Below are 12,827 nucleotides of genomic sequence, written 5' to 3'. Positions count from 1 at the left end.
TTTTTTTTAAAAAGTATATACAGATTGTAATGAAGAAATTCATTATTGAGTCACTTCCAATGCCCAAGATGGGACTAACCATATATGAAACTATTGGGATTTCTTTCTTGTATTTAGCCTTGTTATTACGCAGTTATGGGCTGTCCTACCACAAGTGGTAGCTGCTTCATCTTGTCCAGTTAAGAAACTTCTAGAGAGATTTACATCCAGCCTAAAAAGCGATATTTTTGGGTATGGGAGGAAGCAGGTGGTGCTTTCTGATGGCACATACCTTCTCCTGGTTATTTTGCAAACTTCATCAATGCTGGGTAATAATGTCCTGTGATTTTAATCTACTGTTTCCAAGCCATTAAAAAGTCCACCCATATGCATTTAGTTATAACATAAATGGAGAAGAAGAAAAAGGATTTTTTCACTTTCCTTATTCTTTAAGGGTTTGATCCAGTGGTAGAAGAGTGGGAGGAAGATCACCTTCTTCATGAAAAATCAAGGCATTTGCAGTGAAATGGGAAAGGAGGAAAGTGGGCAAAGGTTGGAGGAAGAGAAGAGGAAAAGTCATCTGGTTCTCTGGGAGTCAACCACACTCTGAGTGGTTGAGTGATTAGATTTGGTTTGTTGCTGCTATAGATAGAACCAAACTCATCCATTTTACAGGTCAGCTAATCTGAAAATTTATTTGGAAAAACTGCTATGTCTTTTTTCTGTTGTGATGCATGTAGAAAACGTTAGTCTAGAATCCTTCTTGCTAAGTATCTACGTATGCTATGGTTCATCCTTAGCTTCCTGACGAGCATACAACTACCAGGTGTTATTTGAAGAGTGGCCTGTTGACATCTGGATAGCATGTCCAAGGATTGATTGCTAAGCAGTATCATTTGTCAAAATATGTGAGTAATGTTAATGTTACTCTGCATCCCATTCTTTTCATCTGCAGTCTTAAAACCATAAGTAATGCAATAAAATTGTAACATCTGAAGGAATATAGCAAGCTTTGTTGTACTGAATGAAAAAGGCATAAACAGGGAGCATCTGTCATGTTTTTAAACCCCATCGTTACAGTGTTTTTCTCATTATTCAAATTGCTGGCAGATAGTTCTGCATTTCTCTATCAAATCGCACAGTTACATGTGAATTATAAAATACTATGATAAAAATATTAGCTGTTCAGTTGCTTGTGACACCCGAAGACACTGGCAGAGCAACAAAATACTTACATGACATAAATACAATACAGCATGTCAGTTCTTGGCAGCAAGACCTTATTTTAAGCAGTGGGTTTTTTTTTTTGTAAGTCATTGTAGGTTATTTCATAGGTGATCTTTCTGAGACAAGTTTTGAGCCTTGAAAATTGAGGTGTGAAAGCAGTGTCTACCCTGAGTTGATGATCCATAAATGTATGTTTATCATAAGGCAAATAGCTATCCTAGTGATGGTTGACCAATTCCAAGATTCTGTTGGATGCTGGATTTGTACATAGCATGAAAATGGCTGTTTTCTTTCTGTAGGGAGAGGTGGCAAGGAATTTTTCCAGAAGAGGTAAATGTATCTGCTTTTCTGACCTTGGTTCTGTTTCGTCTCTGGTTTTGGTAAGCTGTACAAAATCAAATACATTATTAAGTGTTTTATCACCAGGTTTAATACTAGCTCGGTCTTTTTTCACCAGGCCAAGTACGCTTGTGCCTTATTGTAGACTTAAACACTGGCATGTTCTTGAAACCAGTGGGGTTGTGAATGAAAATGTTTCTATGTTCCCTAATGTTCAGATAAAGCAGTATTATAATGTACTTGGGGCTTGTCCAGATATACATCCATAGTTTACATGGTTGGATTTTAAGTGTTGTGTATATCTTCTGGTGTTTGGGTTTTATTTTTTTTTTTTCCAGAATTCCTTTCTCGTTGCTGGAGTTCAATCAGGAGAAAATATGTAACCATGACTAATATCAGTTTTCTTGTGAATAAGCAAATTGTATTATTTGCCTTGTAAAATCACTGACAGCAAAATATTCCCTCCTTTGGGCTCGTATCAGAAACCTAAATTTTTCTTTTTGTTCTCACACTTGAAATCTTTGTTTATGGCATGGACATCTGCCACTGTGAGTGCAGCAATTTCTTTCTCTGTTCTTTCTCTCTTTCCATCCTAGCAAAAGGTTGCGGTTGAAGTAGTTTGTCTTTCCAACATGTAGACCAGATTTCTTCCTTTTCAGTATTCCTATTCTGGCTTCCAAAATTTTGCTTCAAGTTCAGCTGCTACTTTTCTCAAGGTTCATCCCATCTCTGCAGTCACAGATATCCCTTGTTCTCATTTCTCCTTATTCTCCATTTCATGCTACTTACTCTGCCTAATGTTTTCATTTGACCATAGGTTTATCTGGCACCTTTCCTTCCTCCTCATTTTTGTGCTGCTTTAATGCTGCCCTCCAATGTGTCAAAACTTCCTGCTGACAGCAGTATACAGTGCTGCTTTAAATGCATCATAAAAAATTTCTTCCTTATATCCTTTTTGAGTTTAAAACCATTACCCCTTATCCTAGTTCAGCGGACCCTACTAAAGTATTTTCCCAATCTTTGTTATAAGCCCTCTTTAAATACTGAAAGGCTGCAATAACATCTCCCTGGAACTTTCTCTTCTGCAGGCAGAACAACCCTGACTCTCTCAGCCTTTTTTCATAGAAGAGGTGTTCCATTCCTCTGATCATTTTTGCAGTCCTCCTCTGGACCCACTCAAACAAGTCTGTGTCTGTCATGTACTGGACACACCAGAGCTCAATGCAGTGCTCCAGATGGGGACTCACCAGAGCAGAGCAGAGGTGGAGAATCAGCTCCCTCAACTGGCTCATTCTGATGCAGCCCAGGACAGTTGGCTTTCTGGTCTGCAAGTGCACACTGCTGGCTCATGTCTAGCTTTTCATCCACCAGTACCCCTAAGTCCTTCTCTGCAGGGCTGTTCTCAATCCCTTCATCCCCCAGCCTTTATGGATACCGGGAGTTGCCCTGACCCAGGTTCAGCACCTTAAACTTGGCCTTATTGAATTTTCTCTCATTTCTTGCAGGATGAAGTATGCAGTCTAACTCGTCATATAAGTACTAAGTTTCATCATCCTAAATTTTCACTATGGCAGTTCAGTAGATAAACACATATATTATGATCTCAAATGAGACATCCAAATACCTTTTCTCTGCATTTTGTTCAAGCCATAATCATATATACTTCCGTTTCTCTTTATCTCTCTTCAGCAAAGCATCCTTTGTCCATTACTTCCATTCACCAGTGTTTACCAAGAGTCCTCCTAGTTCTAACCATTGTGGGCTGGTGGAAGCATGATGGTATTAGACATGGCAGTTTGTCTGCCTGACAGTACCACCAGAGATGAACCTGTCAGGAATGTCTACACCGAAAAGTATTGCTCAAAGGGCTTTTTGTGACATTACTTGACACTTGCTCATGAACTATGACTAACATTGCCTGTTAAAACACTGTGTATGTTTATTTTATAAGTCATATGGCCCATACTGGCCTAGTGTTGTACAGTTGTGAAAGAAAATTTGGATAGATTTAATTACTTTGGACTTCTGAGCTTTAGAGTGAAAAGTTTCCCTGGTAATGTAATTACTGTATCATGGTTTATATAATTTATCTCTATGTCTCCTGGTTATTTCTAGTTTTTTTTCCCTCTTTCTTTTGAAAAATGATGTTTTTAGGGAAAAAAAAACAAATAACCTACCTAAATAATTAGTTTTGCAAAACTATTGCTGTGAATATTATACCTAAAATCAGATTTTAAATATGTGGCTGTTTGGAGCTGAGAATTTTCACCTAAGGGTTTTGATAATAGATCACTGGAAGCCTGTGAATATATATCTTTCTACTATTGTGGGAACTTTGCAGAGTAGTTAATAGAATCTGAATTAGTAATCTTTACTAATGAGTTAGACCCTTTTCCCTTTGTAGTCCCTTTAACACTTTGTAGCTGTTAAAAATTGTATGTGTACAAAACAGTAGGCAAGAACCTTTCAGACAAGTAAAAAATTTAAATATGGCTAGGCTATCAGTTTCCCTTCACAAGAGTTCTCAGTGAATGTGGTAAGCATGACACATAGTAAACAACATAAATTTTCTCTGAGCACAATTTTCCTAATTTCTAAATTCTATTTTATAAAAATATTTCACTGCAGTTCTGTGGTAGTTTCTGAAAGAAGTAGCAACTAAATTCCTGGGTGACTGTTTTTGGAAAATTAATGCATGAATTGTTCTTGGAGGATAATACAGCCTGGGTATTTAAAATACAATGCAGGTCTGTCTTTTGTGTGCCCTTAATCTGAAACTGGGTAATGCATCAGTATACATTGTCTCGTTATTCTGCGATCTGATAAATAATTGTATGGACTTGTTCTTAGTGATGCATTTTCATAAGCTTTTTGTCTGACAATCAGTGATTAAAATATCATTAGATAACATGCACATAATCATCATATAAACCATGCAGAGCTTGCACATTCTTTCTTCTGGCATAAGCATTCCACCTGTGAAAAAGATGCAAATGTAATACAAATAAATGACAAAACAAGAGCATATCAAGGAATGTACGCACAAGCATGTTTCCTAGCTTAATTTAAATGAACCCATGCATGAACCAGGAGAATCTGAAGATGGCTGTGGGCTCTGTCCTGATTTTTACCTTTCAACATACTGGAAAAACGATCTGTGATGCTAAAAGGTGGTTATTTTTGGCAACCTGTATCAATTTCCTATTCACACAGCAACTGGTGGCAACTAAAAATAATCCTGGTTTAGTACAAGCTAAGAATCTGGTCACATTTGGCACACGCACAACATGCACACATAAAATTTAAGATCCCCTGTTCTGCTATTTCATTCGAGCCTCTCATCAAGCTTAGTTTGCTGCCATTTGAAAGCTATTGAAAAGCCATTAACTGGCAGGATTGTGAGAGCCGCAGTGCAGCTGCACACCTCAGTGCTGGAAGAACGTGGCTGCAAGTGCACACCAATTAAATCTTTCTATTCCTGGTGATGTGGGATTAGGAGCTGTGTCAATCAATTGTGCTACAATAGCACGTGCAGTAGTCATGGTTCAAGACGCACAGAGGTTTATCTTAACGCCAGCAGACGGGTGAGGATGACTTGGAAGCCTTTGCAAGATCCTGGAACGGAAACTACATTGAATAATGTATTCTGAGGTATACTGGATACCTGAGGAAGGGCTCTAAATAATGCATTTTCTGGGCATGACAGTTGCAGCAGAAAATGCTGAAACCTGTAGCAAGACTACAGCCTGAGATGAAAGAATGTCTCATTACCATTTTATCAAATGCTGTAAGTAACAAAATGGCTATTTTGATTTTAAAACTGTCTTTTTCATTTTCTGAGGTGTGTCTTTTCAATGCATATGCAAAAAGTCGAAGGCAGATGCTGCATGATGTCAATGTGGTAGTCGGAAAGGGGAGTTGTTACTTTGCATGTGAAAATGCAGGCAGAGCACAGCGTGTCTTTTTCTCCTCTGTTCAGAGGCAACTTCATTGTGTGATAAAGCTCTCATTCTGAAGTTCATACTGATCAGCTTTTAAAACTTTTGTTTAAATTAATCACTGAAGAAAATTATATTAAAAAAGAAGTAACATGTCATCCATAGCATTATGTTACAGGCGCCTGTCAGGACAACCTTGGTCATGGCTCTTATACTTTAAAAGGGTAACACAAATGAGGATAGCTTCATAATTATGAGCACATCTCATCATCTGTTGTAAATCAAATGTTTGTATCCTTTCCTTAGCAGAATATTTAGCTATTTGGTGTGACAGACTTAAAAGATAATAATGAGCTTTTAACCTTGAATCATTCAAGCTACCTCCTTAAAGAATGACATTGGATCTATGCTACATTTATTTGCAGAGCAAATTGTTAGCAGCATTTTCTTTTTCTTTTGGCTTGCCTATCACAGCAGTCTTCCTAGCTGCACATTTTTCAAGCTTTCTGGGTTTGCCTTTTAAAGAAAGCATCCAGGGTCTGAGTGGAAATTGATCGTTTTACATCAGCTAATTAAATTATTATGTAGATACCTGTTTTGGGCAGTGAGTAGCAGTTTGTTAACCATGATTATTTTTTACTGAAGGACTTGGAAAACTGCATATTTCTAGTGATTATGTCACTGTTTTTACATGACAAATAGCGGATTGCTGTAAAAGGTTTTCTTTAATGACTGAGGTGTACCAAGGACATTTCTGAAACTATTTTTTGAATACTGTGTTAAATTTAAGAAACAAGTTCCTTGATGTTTTAATGTGACATTAAGGTGCCCTGGAGGTATTTTAGTAATTCAAGGAAAAATAATTTATGAGGGTTTCCTCTTTTTTGGGTTCAATGGGACTTGTGCATGGAACTGCTTTTGATACTGGTGAGAGTTACAAGCCTAAATTCCCTGTTCATGCAGAGAAGCACAGTTTAGCTTTACTGCATAGTTTTAAAGGTGCATTCTAAGAAGTCTTTGAACTTGTCATGAGGTTTGTTAACTGCAAATGAGGAATTTGGTGCATAATAACTATCTTGAAGATATAAGAAAAGTATTGTTCAGTCTTTATTTGCTTTGGAATTACTTCCTTAAAGTGAAACTGCAGCAAATCTGTATAGGCATATGTGTGTCTGGTAACATATTAAACATGTAACTCTACAATGAAACTATAGGTTCCTTAATTGGAAAGAGATGAGAGTGACTGTGGGTTTCTTTTGTTAAAAGGATGCAAATGATGACTAATTGGAGTGTTCATTGCACTGGTTAGAGGGCATGAATGAAGGACTGAGACATAGCAGAAGGAAAGGTGAATGCACGACATTAGCTTTGGTAATATTATTTCCTTTTTTCCAAATTTGGAATTTTGTAATTGGTGATTTCTCACTAAATCAGGGTATTTTACCACATAGCACTTTTCCTTCCAAGTAGTGTGCTTTAGAAGACAATGGTGCTTGTTGGCTGTAGCTTGCCAGAAGGGCTTTTTACTGCCTGTGCTTCTCCATATAGAATAGGCAAAAGTGCTTACACATCCACATATAATTAGTGACAAAGAAATACTTCCTCTGTGATCCTCCTGAGTGTTACCATTTGACTTAACATGCCAGTAGTGTTGCTGATGTTTGTGTCTGGCAGACAGCTGGGATCAGATATTGGGGTTCATGCAGCATGACTGCACCAGTGATGTTCTGAGAGAAACTGAACCTCATAGAGGTTGGGATTTGACTCTTCACACCCCACTTTGTTCTTAATTCATTTCACTGATGATTTCTGTATCAGAAAGGAAAGACTTGGAACCAGAGGATGTGTGTTTGCAGAGCACTGTCTCTTGGTCTGCTCTGGGGAGAGAAGCATCTAAAAGATATAAATTAATGGCACTTTAAAGCTAGCATTTTATGAACTGTAGTGCTATGTGCCTGGCCTTTGAAAGCACTTGCACTTTGGTTTTAATCTTTGCAGAGATTAAGTATGGAGATCTGAGTTTAGAAAGGCTGTAACTTTCTCCTGTGTTTTTAGTACAGTTTTACTAATATTTCATCTTTTCAGTGCACTGCTCCCACTAGGAGGCTGCAAAAATGAGATATACTGTCACCATCTTGTTGTAGGATATTTCAGGTTGGAAAGTTCCAACCTTGAGAGGTTTTCTGTCCACCCTCTTGCTCTAAGCAGGGGCAGCTGTGTAGTCAGGCCAGATTGTCTGGGACCATGCCCAGTAAGGTCTTACATCCCAGTTACACCCTGGAATAAGGTAAGGCCAGTTGCAGCCATCGTCATGTAGTCTTCCGCTGGCAGCAATTAAAGCACAAGTTGTATGCATGTCTGCCTGTTTGAGCAGCTCATCTTGTCACTGCTAGTGCCCATCTCCTTTTAGCAGCCAGGTATCTCTGCCAAGAGCTTTCCTTGTCTGTGCTTAGTAGCTCCTCCTTGTCAGTCAACTAGTGCATGCCATTTAGAAGAGAGAACAGTGGTACATAGGAGAATACCACATTATCTGCCAGCTGCTGGGTACCATTTTATTTCAGTGATTTGTGTGACAGACTGTACAAATGAATGTAATTTTGCAAATTAGGCAGCACCTTGCTGCTGTCTTCTCTCCCTTGTATATCTAGTTATGACATAAATAGCATCGTTTACATGTTATGGCTGTGCTTTTCCAACTGTGCTCTGGACTTCCTCTGAGTGATCTGCAGAGTTAACTAAGAAAAATAGTACTTCAATCAGGAGGCTTATATTCTTTACTCTAGAGTCTGCTTTCCGCTGCAAATGCCGCAGAGGTGCATAAATGCAAACAGAATTAAAACCTTGCTAAGGAGTTATAGTCATGCCAGCTGCAAGTCTGAGCCAAATAAATTTATCCATATATTAGGATCATCAAATCTGAACATCAGAGTCTACCTCCATTCTTTCTGGATTATCTCCATTTCTGATTACTTTATCTCCTTTGTATGAATTATGAAACACTGAATTGTGCTTTGTTAGAGAGCAATGCTTACAGAGATCTGGGATTGAAATACTAATTAGGTGTTTATTGGTGAATTTAATTCAGGATTTGAAACAATATGAAAGAAATACAATGTTCTCTCCAGCATCTAGCCCTTGTTACCTTCAGCATCTGAATACATGGGAAGGATTGTTCACGAAGAAAATTAATTAAGGCAGGAGATGCACTGAAAGATTTAAATTTTGGTATATCCCTTTTTGATATCTTGTCATCTGTACTGATTTATTCCCTCTTTGCTCCCTCCTAACCATAGTAATAAAAAAAGTCCTTATATGATGGGGGTCTTTCCTTACACTAAAAAAACTCAGTCTTGACTTTAGTCTGCAATGCCAGAGACTTTAATCATACACGTCTTGAAGGGCCAAAGCCAGCAGTAACGTGCTTGCAGATGTCATCTTGAGTATTTTTCACACTAATTCACAGATTTTAAATAAAATTACTGTCATATTTATGAATGAAAAAAGAGTAAATTCTATGGATTATTGTGATTTCCATTTTATTTAATTTTATCCCATTTTTCTGTAGCTTGCCATTTCATTGGATTTTTTTTTTTTTTAATAAGATTATTAACCACTAGAGCTCTCAGCATAGTTGGATGAGTGTTTCACCCATGGTAGTGTCTGTCCCTTTTCAACAGGCATTAGTATGTTGTAGGATACTTTGGAGGAAAGAAAAATATCATCCTAAACCCTTGTTTAGCAGATTAAATTCAGTCTATGTCCTTTTCCCGAGGGATTCAGCCCTTCTTACATCATCCAGTCTTCTGAGGCTCCAGACGTGCTAAAGCGATTGCTCTACCTGAACCTCGTACAGCTTGGAAAGGTATCGGGGGATACATTAGTTTTAGTTTACAGAGAATGGGGACTTGAACTTGATTCTCCCATGGATGCAGGGGGAACACTGTAGGTGAAACATCACAGTATCACAGTATGCTAGAGATTGGAAGGGACCTCGAAAGATCATCTAGTCCAATCCCCCTGCCGGAGCAGGAACACCTAGATAATGTTACACAGGAATGTGTCCAGGCGGGTTTTGAATGTCTCCAGGGAAGGAGACTCCACAACCTCCCTGGGCAGCCTGTTCCAGTGTTCTGTCACCCTCACTGAGAAGAAGTTTCTTCTCAAGTTTAAGTGGAACCTCTTGTGTTCCAGTTTGTACCCATTACCCCTTGTCCTATCATTGTTTGCCACTGAGTAGAGCCTGGCTCCATCCTCGTGACACTCCCCCTTTATATATTTATAGACACTTATAAGGTCACCCCTCAGTCTCCTCTTCTCCAAACTATAGAGACCCAGCTCCCTCAGTCTTTCCTCATAAGGGAGATGCTCCACTCCCTTAATCATCTTTGTTGCCATGCACTGGACTCTCTCCGTCAGGTCCCTGTCCTTCTTGAACTGAGGGGCCCAGAACTGGACACAATATTCCAGATGGGGTCTCACCAGGGCAGAGTAGAGGGGAAGGAGGACCTCTCTCGACCTACTAACCACCCCCCTTCTAATACACCCCAGGATGCCATTGGCCTTCTTAGCCACAAGGGCACAGTGTTGGCTCATGGTCATCCTGTCGTCCACTAGGACCCCCAGGTCCCTCTCCCCTACACTGCTCTCTAACAGGTCGTTCCCCAACCTATACTGGAACCTGGGGTTGTTCCTGCCCAGATGCAGGACTCTATACTTTCCCTTGTTATATTTCATCAAGTTATTCCCTGCCCAACTCTCCAGCCTGTCCAGGTCTCGCTGGATGGCAGCACAGCCTTCTGGCGTGTCAGCCACTCCTCCCAGCTTAGTGTCATCAGCAAACTTGCTGATAGTACACTCAATTCCCTCATCTAAATCATTGATGAATATATTAAATAATACCGGTCCCAGTACTGACCCTTGAGGCACTCCACTAGTTACAGGCCTCCAGCTAGACTCAGCCCCATAGACTACAACTCTCTGGCTTCTCTCCTTCAGCCAGTTCACAGTCCACCTCACTACCTGATCATCCAGACCACACTTCCTCAATTTAGCTGTGAGGATGCTATGGGAGACTGTCAAATGCTTTGCTTGAAGTCAAGGTGGACCACATCCGCCGCTCTGCCATCATCCATCCACCATGTTATTTCCTCATAAAAGGCTAAGAGATTGGTCAAACATGATTTCCCCTTGGTGAAGCCATGTTGACTGCCCCTCATAACCCTCTTATCCTTGATATGCCTTAAGATGGCACCAAGGATAAGGTGTTCCATCACTTTCCCAGGGATGGAGGTGAGGCTGACCGGCCTATAGTTACCCGGGTCCTCCTTCTTGCCCTTTTTGAAGACTGGAGCGACATTTGCTTTCTTCCAGTCCTCAGGCACCTCTCCCGTTTCCCAAGACTTGGTAAAGATGATGGCGAGTGGTCTAGCAATGACTTCCGCCAGTTCCCTCAGCACCCGCGGGTGCATCCCATCTGGACCCATGGATTTATGGATGTCCAGATTGCTCACCTGGTCTCTAACCCATTCCTCATCGACTAAGGCAAACCGCTCTGTCGACCTGACTTCATCTAAGGTCTCAGGGGTACAGGGCTCTTCAGGACTGCCTGCAGCAGAGTAGACAGAGACAAAGAAGGCATTCAGTAACTCTGCCATCTCTGTATCTTCTGTCACCAGGGCACCCATCCCATTCATCAGTGGGCCTACATTGCCTCTGGTGTTAGTTTTGTCTGCCATGTATTTGAAAAAGCTCTTTTTGCTGTCCTTGACCCTTCTTGCCAGGTTTAATTCTAAGGATGCCTTAGTCCTCCTAGCTGTCTTCCTACATCCTCTAGCAGCAGCCTTATATTCCTCCCAAGTGGCCAGCCCCTCCTTCCATGACCTGTAAACTCTCCTCTTCCACTTGAGCATACCCAGCAATTCCCTATTTAGCCACGCAGGTCTCCTGGCCCTCTTCCTTGACTTCCTACGTGTCGGGATGCTCCGATCTTGAGCTCAGAAAAAGCAATCCTTGAATGTCAACCAACTATCTTGGGCCCCTTTACCTTCAAGCAGCCTTGCCCATGGGATTTCCCCTCGCAATTGCTTGAAAAGGCCAAAGTTTGCCCTGCTAAAGTCCAGGGTTGCAATTCTACTTGGTATTCTACTAGTCCTACCACACAAGATCCTGAACTCCACCATCTCGTGGTCACTGCAACCAAGGCAGCCCTCAACCCTTACTGCTTCGACCAGACCCTCCTTGTTAGTGAGGATGAGATCCAGCAGCGCTCCTCTCCTGGTCGGCTCATCCACCATTTGCAGGAGGAAGTTATCATCCATACACTGGAGGAACCTCCTGGACTGTGGCTGGGTTGCTGAGTGGTCCTTCCAGCAAACATCAGGGAAGTTAAAATCCCCCACGACGACCACAGCCTGTGACTGTGAGGCCGCTCTCAGCTGCCTGTAGAAGGCCTCGTCAACTTCCTCACCCTGATCTGGTGGCCTGTAACAGACACCCACAACAGTATCCCCCCTGCCAGCCTGCCCCTTAATTCTCACCCACAGACTCTCAACTCGCTCGTCATCTGTCCCCGGACAGAACTCAGTGCATTGTAGTTGCTCCTGCACATAAAGAGCAACCCCACCACCCTTCCTGGCTGGCCTGTCTTTTGTGAAAAGGACATAGCCCTCCATGACTATATTCCAGTCATGTGAGCTGTCCCACCACGTCTCTGTAATTGCCACCAGATCATAGTCTCCTGACTTAACACAGGTTTCCAACTCCTCCTGCTTATTTCCCATGCTGCGCGCATTGGTGTACAGACATTCCAGGGAGTGAGCTGAGCACACCGATTTCACCCTAGGATTATAGGAGGCCTCCCAGTCTTCATCAGTTCTGGAGTGCTGCCCCACTGGGGCAAGCCCAGCTACAACCCCATCCCCCTTCGAATCTAGTTTAAAGCTCTCCAAATGAGCCCTGCTAATTCGTGCCCCAGCATCCTTTTCCCTCTGTGAGACAAACCTTTCTCACTTGTCATTGTCCAGACTGGTGCCCTATTAAACCTGCTGTTATCAAAGAATCCAAAGCCCTGACTGTAGCACCAGTCTCGAAGCCAATTGTTTATGAACTGAATCTTCCCATTCCTTCCCGCATCATCAGTGGAAGATGGAAGGAGTGAGGAGAAGATCCGCAATACTTTCGTGTCAGCTTTCGTATTGTGAGACAGCCTGTGAAAATTTCATCCGTGTTTCAGCACAGTGAGTTGCTGTAGATTACACTGAAGAAGAAGAGAAGAAGAGCCTGATAAGAAAAACTGGAGACCTCTACTTGGTCTGCAGTACAGGAATCTTTGGCGTCTATGGCAGT

General features: G+C 41.3%; 1 protein-coding gene across 3 annotated transcripts in view; it reads left to right on the top strand.

The window, feature by feature from the left end:
• Positions 1-12,827, top strand: part of MYO16 (myosin XVI) — a 388,271-nt gene that overhangs the window by 80,741 nt on the left and 294,703 nt on the right. Inside the window, exon 1 of one of the 3 annotated variants that reach the window (XM_057397228.1) lies at positions 4,826-5,332. The exons of 1 other annotated variant lie outside the window; for it this stretch is intronic. In XM_057397228.1, the coding sequence (XP_057253211.1) occupies positions 5,305-5,332 (28 nt within the window). In that variant the 5' untranslated portion in view covers positions 4,826-5,304. Of the gene's footprint in view, positions 1-4,825; positions 5,333-12,827 lie in introns of those variants that run through there. One more of the 3 variants, XM_057397226.1, reaches the window with a different exon arrangement.

Source organism: Pezoporus wallicus, unplaced genomic scaffold, assembly GCF_028554395.1.
Source record: "Pezoporus wallicus isolate ANWC-B61680 ecotype Strahan unplaced genomic scaffold, APGP_CSIRO_Pwel_v1 contig_1851, whole genome shotgun sequence".
NCBI classification, from domain to species: domain Eukaryota; kingdom Metazoa; phylum Chordata; class Aves; order Psittaciformes; family Psittacidae; genus Pezoporus; species Pezoporus wallicus.
This window is presented reverse-complemented; position numbering and strand designations above follow the sequence as displayed.